Source organism: Chelonia mydas, chromosome 1, assembly GCF_015237465.2.
Source record: "Chelonia mydas isolate rCheMyd1 chromosome 1, rCheMyd1.pri.v2, whole genome shotgun sequence".
Lineage (NCBI taxonomy): Eukaryota > Metazoa > Chordata > Testudines > Cheloniidae > Chelonia > Chelonia mydas.
Genome location: NC_057849.1, coordinates 135,634,905 through 135,648,159, shown reverse-complemented (window position 1 = coordinate 135,648,159; position 13,255 = coordinate 135,634,905). Strand labels below are relative to the sequence as shown.

The 13,255-nt window shown below is 40.8% G+C and overlaps 1 protein-coding gene across 21 annotated transcripts in view; it reads right to left on the bottom strand.

Annotated features, from left to right (window-relative positions):
* Positions 1–2,313: 2,313 nt before the first annotated feature.
* The window catches only part of REPS2 (RALBP1 associated Eps domain containing 2), a 144,687-nt gene continuing 133,745 nt past the window's right edge, over positions 2,314–13,255 (bottom strand). For 14 of the 21 annotated variants that reach the window (XM_043537885.1, XM_043537884.1, XM_043537883.1 and 11 more), the window contains 3 exons: positions 8,683–8,828; positions 5,571–5,679; positions 2,314–3,901 (listed from right to left, as the gene is read on the bottom strand). In XM_043537885.1, coding sequence (XP_043393820.1) covers positions 3,833–3,901; positions 5,571–5,679; positions 8,683–8,828 — 324 coding nt within the window. In that variant the 3' untranslated portion in view covers positions 2,314–3,832. The remainder of the gene's footprint in view (positions 3,902–5,570; positions 5,680–8,682; positions 8,829–13,255) is intronic. The other 7 variants (XM_043537886.1, XM_043537891.1, XM_043537887.1 and 4 more) reach the window with 1 other exon arrangement.

Below are 13,255 nucleotides of genomic sequence, written 5' to 3'. Positions count from 1 at the left end.
ATAAAACTGTACTTGGAAATAACGTTTCAAGTTCAAACTGACATTTCTGAACCTAATAGGGCTGAACTTGCTAATGATTGATATTTTTTAATCCAGCAATATGGGAGCCATAATAAAAGATATTATATAAATGTCCATGGTGTCCTAATACTAGTTTAATAACCAGAACAGTAATCTTTAATATTTAGTATCTTTAAACAATGTTCCGTGATTGTCTAGTTTGACTGTTCTATCTTTAAACAGGTCCCCACAACTTGTTCATAGTGTCTGATGTTGAGCCATTATATACATTTAGAACGGAAATAAAATGGCCTGATTTTCAAACAGTTCTTAGCACTTCGTTCCCATTGACTTCAATGGGATTTATGGATGTTCAGCACTTCTGAAAATCAGGCCATTACAAGTGCTTAATTTTAGGCACCCATGTTTGAAAAGTTTAGCCTAAGTCTACAATTTTGAAATTGCCTATGTGACATAGGAGCCAAAATCACATTTTCAAAAGTGACTTAGGAGCTCGGGAGCCTATGTCTCATTGAAAGTCCTAAGTCACTTAAGCACTTTTGACATTTTTTCCTTATGTCTCATTGAAAGTTAATGGGACTTATGCTTTAAAGGCCTAGGTTACTTTTGAAAATGGCACTCAGGCACTACTGAAAATGTTAGCCATATGCACCTAAATAAATGGCCTGATTTTCAAAGGGGCTGAGCACCTGTAACTCCCATTACAATTTTTTTTTTAACCAAAATAACAGCAGGAGCAGATTTTACATCTTCTGTAGGCTACCAGAACTATTGAAGTACTAGGAAGATACTCCAGGTAACTTACTTCCTGACTTTGTGCTTCAGAGATAAAACATGTCTTAACTCTTCCCTTGCTATTTTGCTTTCCACACTGTGTAAAGTGGTATATCATCATCAATAATATAATAAACTACACATAAAATGACTGAATTAGGATGGCCCCTTGAGCTCAGTAGAACATTGGAATGCACCTCTAAAAGCTCAGCATCAGAAATGGTATAAACCCTTTTATGTATTAACCCCTATGATTCAGGATGACTAAGGGCCTGTCTACACTTAAAAGGCTGCAGAGGCACAGCTACACCGATGCAGCTGTGCTGCTGTAGCACTTCAGTGAAGACACTACCTACCCTGACAGGAGGCCTTCTCCCATCAGCATAGGTACTCCACCTCCCCAAGAGGTGGCAGCTATGCTGACAGGAGAAGCCCTCCCATCAACATAAGGTTGTCTACACCAGGAGTTAGGTCAGTATAACTGCCTTGCTCAGGGTAGTGGACTTTCCATACCCCTGAGCGACATAATTATATCAACATAAGTTGCTAGTGTAGACCAAGCCTAAGTAACATGTTCCATTGATGGTCATCCAGGTATCCTGATTCATAGTATAAGAAATAATTATAATAGTACTTTGCATGACAGATCTTTGAAAAAGCCCTATGGACTACTTTCCTCCACCCTTACTCACCCAAAGAGCTTAATAAAACATTTGTACATTTCTTAAGAATTGAAAAGCTTCTTCCAAACATTCTGGATCACAAATATGGAAAGTGCCACCCAACTCTGTCCTTTAAAATTGTCATTTTGTTACTTAATAAAACGACAAAACAAGAATTAAAAAAAATTAAACTCACTAAAATCTAACAATTCAATTTTATAAATGAAAAGAATGACTCGTGTATGCAGTGTTGGTCCCAGGATATTAGAGAGACAAGGTGGATGAGGTAATGTCTTTTATTGGAACAACTTCCACTGGTGACAGAGACAAACTTTTGAGCTACAGAACTTGTCCTCTCACCAACAGAAGTAGGTCCAATAAAGGATATTATCTCATCCGCCTTGTCTCTCTAAGAACGATTGGTGTAAGTTCTGAACATTGTCACTAATAGGGAAGATGATGGCAGATTTCTTCTGCAGCTCACTAGGAGAAGCTGTGATTCTAACTTCATTTAGTCACAAGCCATGGTCATTTCTCTGATTCCAACTGCAGAGCATTAACACAGAAGAAGTCAGAAAACCAAAAATTCAGTTCGCTGTCATAGACACAAACGGTGGTTAGCTAGCTAAGGAGTGACGTATTACCAAACAAACTTTCAGTTAATATAGTTTTACAAATGTGAGGACTGCCCTCCCAACACTGGAGTAATGTTTTATAAACTCTGAATCCATATAAACTTCAGCCAAGGGAGTCTGTGCAGTCACCATGTCAACTTTAAACATTTACATAGATGTCATTCTTGTTTTACGTCTCGATAAAACTTCTGGCTACTCTGCTATTCCACTGCAGCTTTTTCACATTTATCCATTTTGCACTGTATCCTGACAGGAGACTGGCTAGTTATTTCTAATCCACCCTTGGGGAGCATTCCAAAATGAGATGGGTAAAACATCAAAAATAATAGAAGAAAATGTATGCCGAGCTTTTGCAAACTTAATGCAGACGCTTAGTTTACATCACTGAACAATGGACTATACAATGCATCTCATGTGGGGCTGCGAGGGGGGAAGGAAAGAAAGAGGACAGCGTGCATGCTATGTTTTCATCAGTGAGGCATATGTCAAAGGGGACAGGCTGATTTCATTACTTCTAAAACTACCTGTTATATGAGGATTGGCCCAAAAATTAAAAGGTTCATTAGAAAGAAGACTTAATCCGATGCCCATTGACTTCAACTGGCCCTAGATCAGACCCAGATAGAGTACTATAGCCTTTGACTCTCCCTTTAGAGAAGGGAAAGGTCCTGGGAGCCTCATTCTGGAAGGAGCATCTCCTGTGCAATATTAAGGCCACTCAACGGACAATCCCTTGTAGGATTCATTTCTTCACACCATAGTCATTAAAAATCCTACCTAGAGCATATACATACATTTATTTCATTTGGAATCAAACATCGAGTTCAGGTCCTTTAAAAAACGCAATAGCTAGTTTAACAGGAATGCAGACCAATGCAAACAAACATGAAATAAAACCCATGTCTCCAAAGACAAGCACAATATATGCTTCATTTTAACTTCCATTGGTAAAATTACAATGCTCTTGTTTTAACAAGCACACATTAATTACATACAGAGAAACATGCCCATTTCTAACTTTCCCTGTGGGGTATAGCTTTAAAAAAAAGTTTCTAAAAATCAGCACGTTTCAACACTTTTTAGTTCTCAGAACTCCATTTTCACATGATTTACCTTATAAAACACAAACCCTGCAATATTTATAAGACATAAATGACCAATAATCATAAATGGCACTAAAAAGACAATGAAGTGACGTGATTGTGAATATAGACTATCTGTACAATTATTTTTATTCTCTTTTGTGTTTTAAAACCACAGACACTACCACCTGGTATAAACCTATGTGAAATCAGAAACGTAGAAGAAACCACCTTAGAATAGAAACTTTAAATATAAAGAAGAATTTTGAATGCATGTAACTTTTAATAATTGACTTTCAAGAAAGTACATAAATCAGGAATTCTTTAAATAAATAAACCACTAATAATTTCAGAGTTATATGACTGATTTTGGTGGTTAACTGCATTTTGTAATATCCTGAAGGACAAGCAGGAAACACCTTTCATTTCTTAGACATAACCTATCGTTTGACATTTATCTCATCTACCCTCTTCATCCGCAAGAGAAAATGTGGACAGTGGTGCGCAAAAAAAAACAACCACCCCAACTCACATTCCACTTTTCCCAGTGCCATTGCCTCAGTGAAAACTTTACATAGACTTTACATTGTTGTGCTAACCGAGTCAAAAAGTCTTGGCACAAATGTCCATTTATTGCCATTGAATAATGTACTGAAGGTCACAAGACAGTTACAGGACGAAGCTGTTCCAACTGAGTCTCCAATGCAATTCGTTCTTTGTGAACTTCCTGGAGCACAGAGAAAAAAGAAATGCTATAACTTTTGTGGTACCCACACATACAAAGCTGCATTATTAAAGAGTAGTCTAGTAACAGCTGGCATTTACAGATCTCAAGTTCATACCACTTACATCACACTTTATAGTTTCAAGGCACCGTACAAACATTAGGTAATTAACCCTCACAACAACCTACTGAGATAAGTTGAATTATTCCCTTTTTACAGATGGGGAAACAAGCACAGAGAGGCCAGGGACTTGCCCAACCTGGCCGATGAGAGGAAGGATGGCCCAGTGGTGAGTGCACAGACTTGAGACACCTGGGTTCAGTTCCCTGCTCCAAAACAGACTGTGTGTGTGACCCTGGCCTGCCACTGTCTCTCTCTGTTCCCTGCCTGTAAACTGGGGATAATAGCACAGCCTGACCTCATTGGAGTCTACATTAAAGATTGTAAGGTGCTCAGGTGTGAAAATGGGAGGCATAAAAATACCAGAGAGAGAGAGAGAGAGAGAGACTACAAAAAGGTAATGGTGACAGAGTGTTTGCTATTAAAACTTACAAGTGTGACATCCTTCCCCAAGGTTAGTCCACTGGGCCATACTGCCTTTTTACCTTGCTATTAAAGGCCGCATGCTCAGCCCTGGCAGGGAGAGTCTGCCTTGCACTGTTCCTGAGAGCTCTTTCTAGACAATTCAGGAATAGCGGTAATGATAAATTCCTATGTGGAATCATACGTCAGTCCGGATCCAAGGAAGGTGGTTGTAACACCGGACGTTGAGTGAGCAGGGTGGGATGTGAAGCTAGGAAAAATATAGCATGAGGATTTCTCAGGACTCTGACAGAGATGCAGAGGAATGCTAAAGGAGGAAAGAAGGTCAGGCAGGCCAACTCAGTAGCAGCCCACTGTGCTATTAGGTAGGACATCAGGGTTCAGATTCTGGTCCTGGTCTCACATTTCCAGACCATTAAAGAGCTGGAAGTGCTGCAGAAGGTGGCACTTTCAACCCGCGAGGGAAGAGCAACAGTAGTCTCCTCTGACTGATTGGCAAGCAGTGTTGATGGTCTCTGAAAGGATTCCCAGTATGTTCAGACCTTCTTACATAGAAGTATGATAGTCTATGTAAGTGACATGAAGCTTCAGCAGAAGAAAAATTTAGGAATATATTGACTTCATGACTGGACAATTAAAAAGAAAAGAATTTATTTTTATCAGGAACTTACCAATTTAAATGCTCCAAAAAGTTCTCAAACACAAGCTAATGGATAGTGTTTTACAATCACTCTTAGAGGCTCATCTAAGGCAACAGTTCAGCCAATACTTTCTATACTAAATGTCTGAACGTAAGAAGTTAAATAACTGATCAGGACAAAGAAAGCTATGTCTGAGTTCCTCTCATGCGTGAGGAGACAGCATTAAATGCTCTAGAAGCATTCAAAACACAAGAATCATCATTTAAACTCAATTCAATCGACACCACAGCCCTTTGCATTTAGGTTTCACATTTTCTTATATAGGCCACTCACCCTAAAGGTACAACGTAGCCACTCTTTCAAGAGAGAGAGTCTGGAAACAAAGCAGTAGGTTTCATCTATAAAGACGAACTAGATCCTTCGCCAGTGGTAAAAAACAACCGATTGCATCAAGCCTTGTAACCGTGATATTCAAGGTGTTCCTTACCTTCAGTTGCTGCTGGAGTTCGCTATTCAACCTGGCTAGCACCGCATTGGCTTCTTTGTTTTTACGAATAGCAGTCTGAATAGCCCTCTTCTGCTTGGAAGACTGTCTGCTGGAGATAAATACAAAACATTTCAATGAAAAGAGCCTCAACAGTGACTGTCCCCAGGAGACCAGACATCCCCTTTATGTACTTGTGTACTGAACCTTGATCAAAAGAAAAAGATACCAATTTACAAGAAAAGGTAGTAAATAAGTGTTGATGACTGAATTAGATGGGTGATTCAAAAGCAAAATGGTCTCATTTGTTAATCTGAACCATCAACCTATTTTAGGCCCATTTCAACTATTTTATTTTCAATATACTTCTATTTACTGCAATATCCTTGCCAGTATTGTTTTCAAACACTTAATGGGGTTTAAAATCTCACTAATGCCTAATGGAAAATGTACAGAACATTCTATTTAGAAACAATTTTACTTATTTTTAGTATCTTTTAATTATTTATTATTAAGGACATCTACATGAAAATAAAATCTTTGCTTTTTCAAGAATTTAGCTGCTTCTGCTGTTTTTTTCTACACTTGAAATACTTATCTTCCATTTTTATACCAGTCATTTCCACCACATCTGATTGTGATGTCACACACAGAAATGGAACTTCAGATAGATGAATTATGGACATTATTCATCTGCCCATGACTCTTAAAGAAACAAAGATTTGTTTAAATGCAAATGTTGCCAGTAATAACAAAACAACAAGGAAAGGGAAATATGATAAATATAGGTTAGATAAGCAGAACTGTTTCTAAATAGACATTTTAAAGTTGTACATGAGGCATAAGCAGCTCTTTAATGACAACGTACTCTAAGACAGATGCATATTTAAACAGAGCGCATAGTGGCAAGCAGTTGGAAAAAGCCCTAGTTAGCTCTTTCTCTGAACAGAGTGGACAGCTGTGATTTTTGCAATAGAACCTGTGCCTGTTTCTTATAATAGGTGGTCCTTTTGCTATTGTTTTTCACTTTCCACCAACCTGTTTATCTACGTTTTTCCCTCTAATCAATCTTTATAATAAAATGTAAAAAGAAAAGAAAAGAAATCAAAGCATACACGTATCACTATGTGGTCATTTAAATGTTCTGGAGAAAATACAAACATCTACATCAGATAGGGCTGATTAGGGATGTTAGCAGGTGTTGCAATTTTCCTTGGGCCCCCTATATAACTGGGGCTCCAAAAGCATGTACTAGCATTCTCAGGCCATCTCAGGAGCACTATTTTCTCTTTTAATCTTCCAGGTTATGTACCATTAGGGATGTAAATATTGTTTAAAAAGTTAACCAGTTAAACAATTAAAATTATATTGTTTAACTGAGGCAGCCGGGGCTGGGGTCCCTCCGGGTGCAGGGCCACCAGGGCTGGGGCTGCTCTGGCCGGCAAGCAGAGGATTAATGGTTAAGGTTGGTTAACAGTAAACCTAATGCTTACTGGTTAACCTTTTACATCCCTATGTAGCACAGATTCAGGCCCTCAACAGCTTGATTGTATACTTATTGTGAAGAACTGATTGGATGACTCAGCTGGCCTGGTTTTGGCTCAGATTACCTGGTCCAGAATCATAGGGTTAGAAGGGACCAAGGGTCATCCAATCTACTCTCCTGCCAAGATGCAGGATTTGTTGTGTCTAACCATCAAGACAGATGGCTAGCCAGCCTTCTTTTGAAAACCTCCAGTGAAGGAGCTTCCACAACATCCCTAGACAATCTGTTGATGAGACATGGAGGATTTGGGCTAAGCACAACTTGGTTTTTGCATACAACTTCAGCTGCAGGAGATGTGCAAACCCAAAGAAAGATTCAACTGCACTCACCTTGCATATGAACCCTGAGATAAAATAAATTAGACTGAATACAGCCCTTTTCCCACCCCATCACTTGTGCCTGCATTCCTGTTATTGGACTTGTTATTGGAGTCACTAAGACTCTCTGGTCTCCGTGATTTCAATATCTATGCTTTCAATATGCACACTGGTAATAGCTGTAGCATGCTGACTCTAGATCCCATAGCCATCATGGCAATCTAAGATTATCTCAAGTGGTTTGTGGCTCAACTCACACTGGTGTGATACTCCTTTCTTTGGGATGGATCTAGAAATAAGAGTTAAACACGTACTGTAATCATTTTCTGATCAACATCTCCCCTAGGCTGAGGGCAAAGCCCTTCTTGTCTCCTGTCAGTTTGGTCGACTTGTTTCTACAGTTCATGCTCGGAAACTGTTGGACCCAATGAGGTTCCAGAATAGATGGGGGAAGTATTGCTTTCCAGCGTTTAGGCCTCTCTTTGATGGAGTGGAACATTACAACTATCTATTGCTCAACATCAGTGAAGACACTTGGACACCTTCTACCCTCAAGTTAAGTCGTAGCAAAGGCGGCGTCTTAGAATGCTTGGGACTGAAGAGAAGCGCTTAGTCTGACCAGTTGTGTCAGAGAATTTTGGCACTCCTACACTATGGCTGAAGTGGTGGTGAAACCAGTGTTGCTCTCCTCAGCCACAGCATTTGCAAATACCTGACCAGTGGGGTTGTTCAGTGTTGTGAATGCCTATGTAACTGAGGCTGTGTTGAAGTTTAGTTCCTTGCTGTGGAGAACCGTCATTATGATGACAAGATTGAAGGGATTTGGAGCCGTTCCCCGCATGCTCATCTCCTGGTTGGTTAACAAGCCACAACTGCCAGAATGAGTGAGCACAACTTCAGCAGCATTATGCAGGCTTCAAACACCTGCTAACAGGGTCAGCACAAGATCCCTGCCACCTTGTTACAGGGGGTAGTTGAGTGGTAGCTTTTGTGATGTAGACACATATTTGTTGACTGAAACCATCAAGTGCATTTCAAAGAGGCCATTGTTCAGCTATCACATGTTAACAATTTTTGGTCACTACTGACCTGGCCTGCATTTGAACTGGCAATCAAGAGTTGAGGTCTGTATCTCATTACCAATGCCCTGAGTCATTCAATCATTAAATATGAGAATGAGGCAAAAAAACCAAACACAGTCAAGTCATAGCTCATGATGCAGCTTGGTGTAGTTTTTAGGTGTGTGTTTTACTTTTGGGCAGGAAGATGGGGTTTGGCTGGAGGCAAAGAAGAGGTCACACTGCTAGTGGAAGTAAGCTCCTGGTTTTCCAACATCTGATTTTCGGAGCGGAATTTCCTACGGATTGGTTTGGATGGTGGCTGAGTAAGCAGAATCTCCTTTGGAGGACAAAAAAACAAAGATTAAGTTAGTCCTTAAATAAGTCAGCGTCCAAAGACATGCTAAAAATGATGACATGGTGAAAGAAAAGACTATGATGAGTGAATGCTTTTGACACACAAACTGCTGAAGTGTGGCCTAAGGTTTGTGCTGTTTCAATTTTAATTAAATTCAGTAATAACCTGCTTTTTAAAAACTGCAATCTGTCGTTTTAATATTAATTTTCTATATTTGCAGGTTGGCTATTTTTGTTGGTGTGTCTTGCCCTCCCTCCCTTCAATTGTCTTGCATGAACGACTTCTGTCTTATCTTAATTTGGACTGTATGCTGTTCAGGGCATACACGCGTGTGTACACGCATAGGTGTACATGTAGCATACTGGGGCTTCTGGACATTACCAGAATATAATAATTAAAAAATTATGCTCTGTGTAATATGAGGATTTTGCCTGCATACGCTGCCATCATGATCAACACAGGACATTTCCCAGGAGTGACCAATATCGATTGCCAGTTAAGGATTATAAAGTGTCTACCCATTATATGGCCTCATCTCATTCCCATAGAATCTGAGTGCCGCACAAACATATGAATTTATCCTCATGACACCTCTGAGAGGCAGAGAACTACCACCAACCTCACAGTACAGCTGAGGTATAGTGTCTGAGAGAGACTGATTTGCCCAAGGTCACACAGAAAAGCCGTGGTACAGCTAGGAATTGAAACAGATCTCCTGTGTCCCAGGCAAATGCCTCAAACACAAGACAGGCTTCCTCTGTCCTACGATGTCGGTCCCAGAAATACTTTCCCTTTTAGAGGCAGCTCAGAAACTGGCTTACAAAGACGTACATGTAAACTATCATTGCAGAATGAGTGCACGTAAGGCTAGTTATTTGTCATGGAGAAGTACATGAAAAGACGTGGGCAGGCTCAGGTAGAAAACACAAAATACATTATTTTTTAATAAAAAATGCCAGAAGTGCTTTCATTATTTTAATTAAAGTATCCTCTATTTTGCCCAAAACTTTACCACCACTGCAGTATCAGGCTGTTATAATAATGTATTATTATAATAAAGCTTAGCTTTCATAGCACATTTCATCTGTAGATCTCAAAGTGCTTTAACAAAGAGAGGCCAGTAGTAACATCATCCTCATTTCACAAAACAAGAAGCTGAGGCACAAAACAGCAAAGTGACTTGCCAAAGGTTACATAGTGAAATAGTGGCAGAGCCAGGACTAGAACCCAGCTTTCATTATACGATCTAGTGGTGTATTCACTGGACCAGGCTACCTTCCTTTCTATGTCTTAGGAACGAATTAATACAATACAAATAAATTAAACAAAGTAATACACCTTTAAATGACCCAGTGAAGTGCCCAAAAGGCTGCAATATGTAATCTGAGTCAGCAGAGGGCTATTGTGGGTGTTTTGCAATAAAAAGTAATTTAAGGCCAGGAAGAGAGTTAGCGTTATGAGGAGGTAGAGTCTCTAACATTCCAAACTCCCACAGGGTTCCATGACTACTTTAAAAATATTTAAAAGAATCAACCCAAAAAAAAAAAAAAATCCAAACAGACAACCAACCAACCAAGATCTGTTGCACACAACCCAACATGGAAAGCCACTTGCCTTAAATATGTGGAATACCACACTCAAAATAATCACATGGCAAAATATAATTAATGTATTTGCTTACTGCTTTTAAAAAAAATGTATACCCAGGCTGAGAGAGATTCCATCTACGTACCAGATTTTCACAAGATATTTGTTGCTAAAAACAGCAGACATTTTCAGACTATACACTGTTCTGCTTGTTTTCACAATGGAGATGTAAAGTTTGTTAATTAAAGTGAGTGAATGAGGTCCTTATGTAAGTTGCTGGTTTAATAGTCTTAGTGGCGGAGTCCCTCACTTACACAGAGAATGGCTGCACTGTGAGTCATTGCAATGTAAGCTCCCCTACCCCGTCTCATCAGCATGCCCAAATCTAGAAGGGGTAGGACCGCCACTTGGGGCAGAGGATAGTTCAGCCTCTATCCTTATTCAGTCCTGGGCCTTCTATGTGGCTGCCAATAGTGATGCTGGTTTTATGAATGTGGACACCAGGCTGCTAGAATGTGAAATGAGACCAAGAGCTCATTTCCAGGACTTCACTGAACAGCCAGCAAATGGTAACACCTGTCCGTCACTATTGCTGGCGTGAGCTGGATTTCCACCACTGACCTTTAGGAGAAAGGCTCAGAATCTCATTTCCAAAACTCAGTCCTCTGGTTCCCCTTTGTTTTTTTTTAAATAATTGAATAGTATCTATGTTTACTATTTAATTGAATAGGGTAGCAGAAGAGTGTAACTATTGTATGGTTACAAATCTGGAGTAAGATTGTGCTTTGTGGCCTCACGCTTGGCAAGGTTGAATAACTCTCTCTGAAAATGTCATGCGAGATGACTAGGGAACTTGTGTGTGATTTCTACATGCTTGAATGGGTGAGAGCTGGGGAAATGCAAAATACACAATCTCTCTTTATGTTAGTATGGCAAAAAACAGCCAAACCTGGAGTCAAAAAGCCCCATTTTCGTGAGTGCTATTTGAGGGGCTGGTACATTGCTAAAGCCAGACAAACAGAAAACACAGAGAACCTTACTTGGCAGGATGATAGGGAAGTCAGTCCTTTTGAGAACAAAAGAAATTTGAGTTGCACAAACTGACCTGAAAGCAGTTCTACATCCTGTAGTTTGTTCTGGGCTGAGACAATACCACTAGTGCTAACTGAACTTGGAAACTAACCTATGAGACGATTGTTGGTTAAAGACAGACACACTGAGCCTGCCAGAAGATGCCAGGCAGAGAAGTTGTTAGCATCTGGTTAAAAACGCAGTTGGGTAAGACATCTTAAAATGCGAGCTTTGTCGTCAGTGTGAGTTAGATGGACTTTTCAGCTAAGAATCCTAGACAACATCCCATAATTGTAATTCAGCTTCTCGCCCTCCTAGTGACTAGGGGGAAGAGTCTCAGGGGTCTCTCTCTAACTGCTGGTTCTCTTTATTGTGTTTTTCTAATAAATTTGCCTTCACTTAAAAACTATCAGCATGTAGTTTGGGGAAACTGTTGTGCTGGTTTGGAGAGAGATGAGCACTGCTGGTTGTTCTAGGAGAAAGGAAGCTGTCTTCTGAGCAGTAGTCACTGGTGCTCAGTGCAAGTGATACATTTGTTAGTGCCAGAGTCCCTTACTCAGTACATTTGTCCCTTCCTCAATAAAAAAGCAACACCCAAAGGGAGTACAAAGGAAGGGTGTGTGTGTGGAGAGAGGATGTGGGGGAACCTGAGTGAAGCATCAGGAAGATGCACATGGGAGAGGGTCCAACCCCATAAAAAAATTGGGGAATGAGGAAGAAAATTAAAGAGAGATTCATTCCCTGGTAAATTCTGGAAGAGCAGCTGTAAGTTCCTGCATTTTAGGAGATGATGACATTTCGAAACAAGCGTTTTATGCTCTAGAAGTCAGCTTTTTTATATGGAATGCTCTGCTATAAAAAACTTCCTAATGACAAGTTCTATTGATAAAACAGTTCCTGAACCAGACAAGTCAACGCACCATAACCACTGGGCTCTCCTCAAACTTACAGTTCCCAGAGGCTCACTTTGCCCTGCTGCCCCCCTACTCTCATCCGAAACTCTCGCCGTCTGTGCCTTGCGGGCGGAAGGAGGGCTGAAGTTCTGCAGAACAACTCTGATAGATACTCCGGCCTCCTCTTTCATTGGATCGAGGAGGCAGCTCTTCAGGCCACTGCTGCAGATCTCCTGCAGGCCTGTGCCCTGGGCATACACTCCAGGAAGCTGGGGTGGGGATAGTGGCTATTTAAGGCTGCCAGTTTCAGGTGCCCAGCATCACGTGGTCAGCTCTATAGTGGGCTGGGCTGGCTATAGCTATGCTCTCTCTGGCTTCTTCTCTGCAAAGCTGCCTCTGGTGGCTAGAGGTCATATGGGTGACTGAACAGCAGGAGCAGCTGCAGCATATGGCACAGGAGCTACCAGCCAAACAAACAGGTCGTGGTGCTCATTTGGGGAAGAAACATCACTGGGCAGGGAGAGGCAGGGAGTACAGAAGGAAATCAGAAGAAAGCCCACTTTATCACCTGTGGGGGTGTTTTAACAGTTCCCTCTCCCACCAGACATCACCCAAACTCTCCCGACTCTCCTACAGGCCACCTGTGCAGACTCTCACCTCCACCCAGGCATCGTCACATCCCTTTCTCATGGGCAGAGCAGGTCCATCCCTTTCAAGAACACCCCTCTGTGGCAGCACCTGGCACCACACTGTGCCGTACATCAGTACTAAATAGACACTACGGAATGTCTGCGCTGTATTAGTACCTGGTGGAGTATCATTGGAGATCTTAGGTCTCTAACTGCTAATTAACAACTG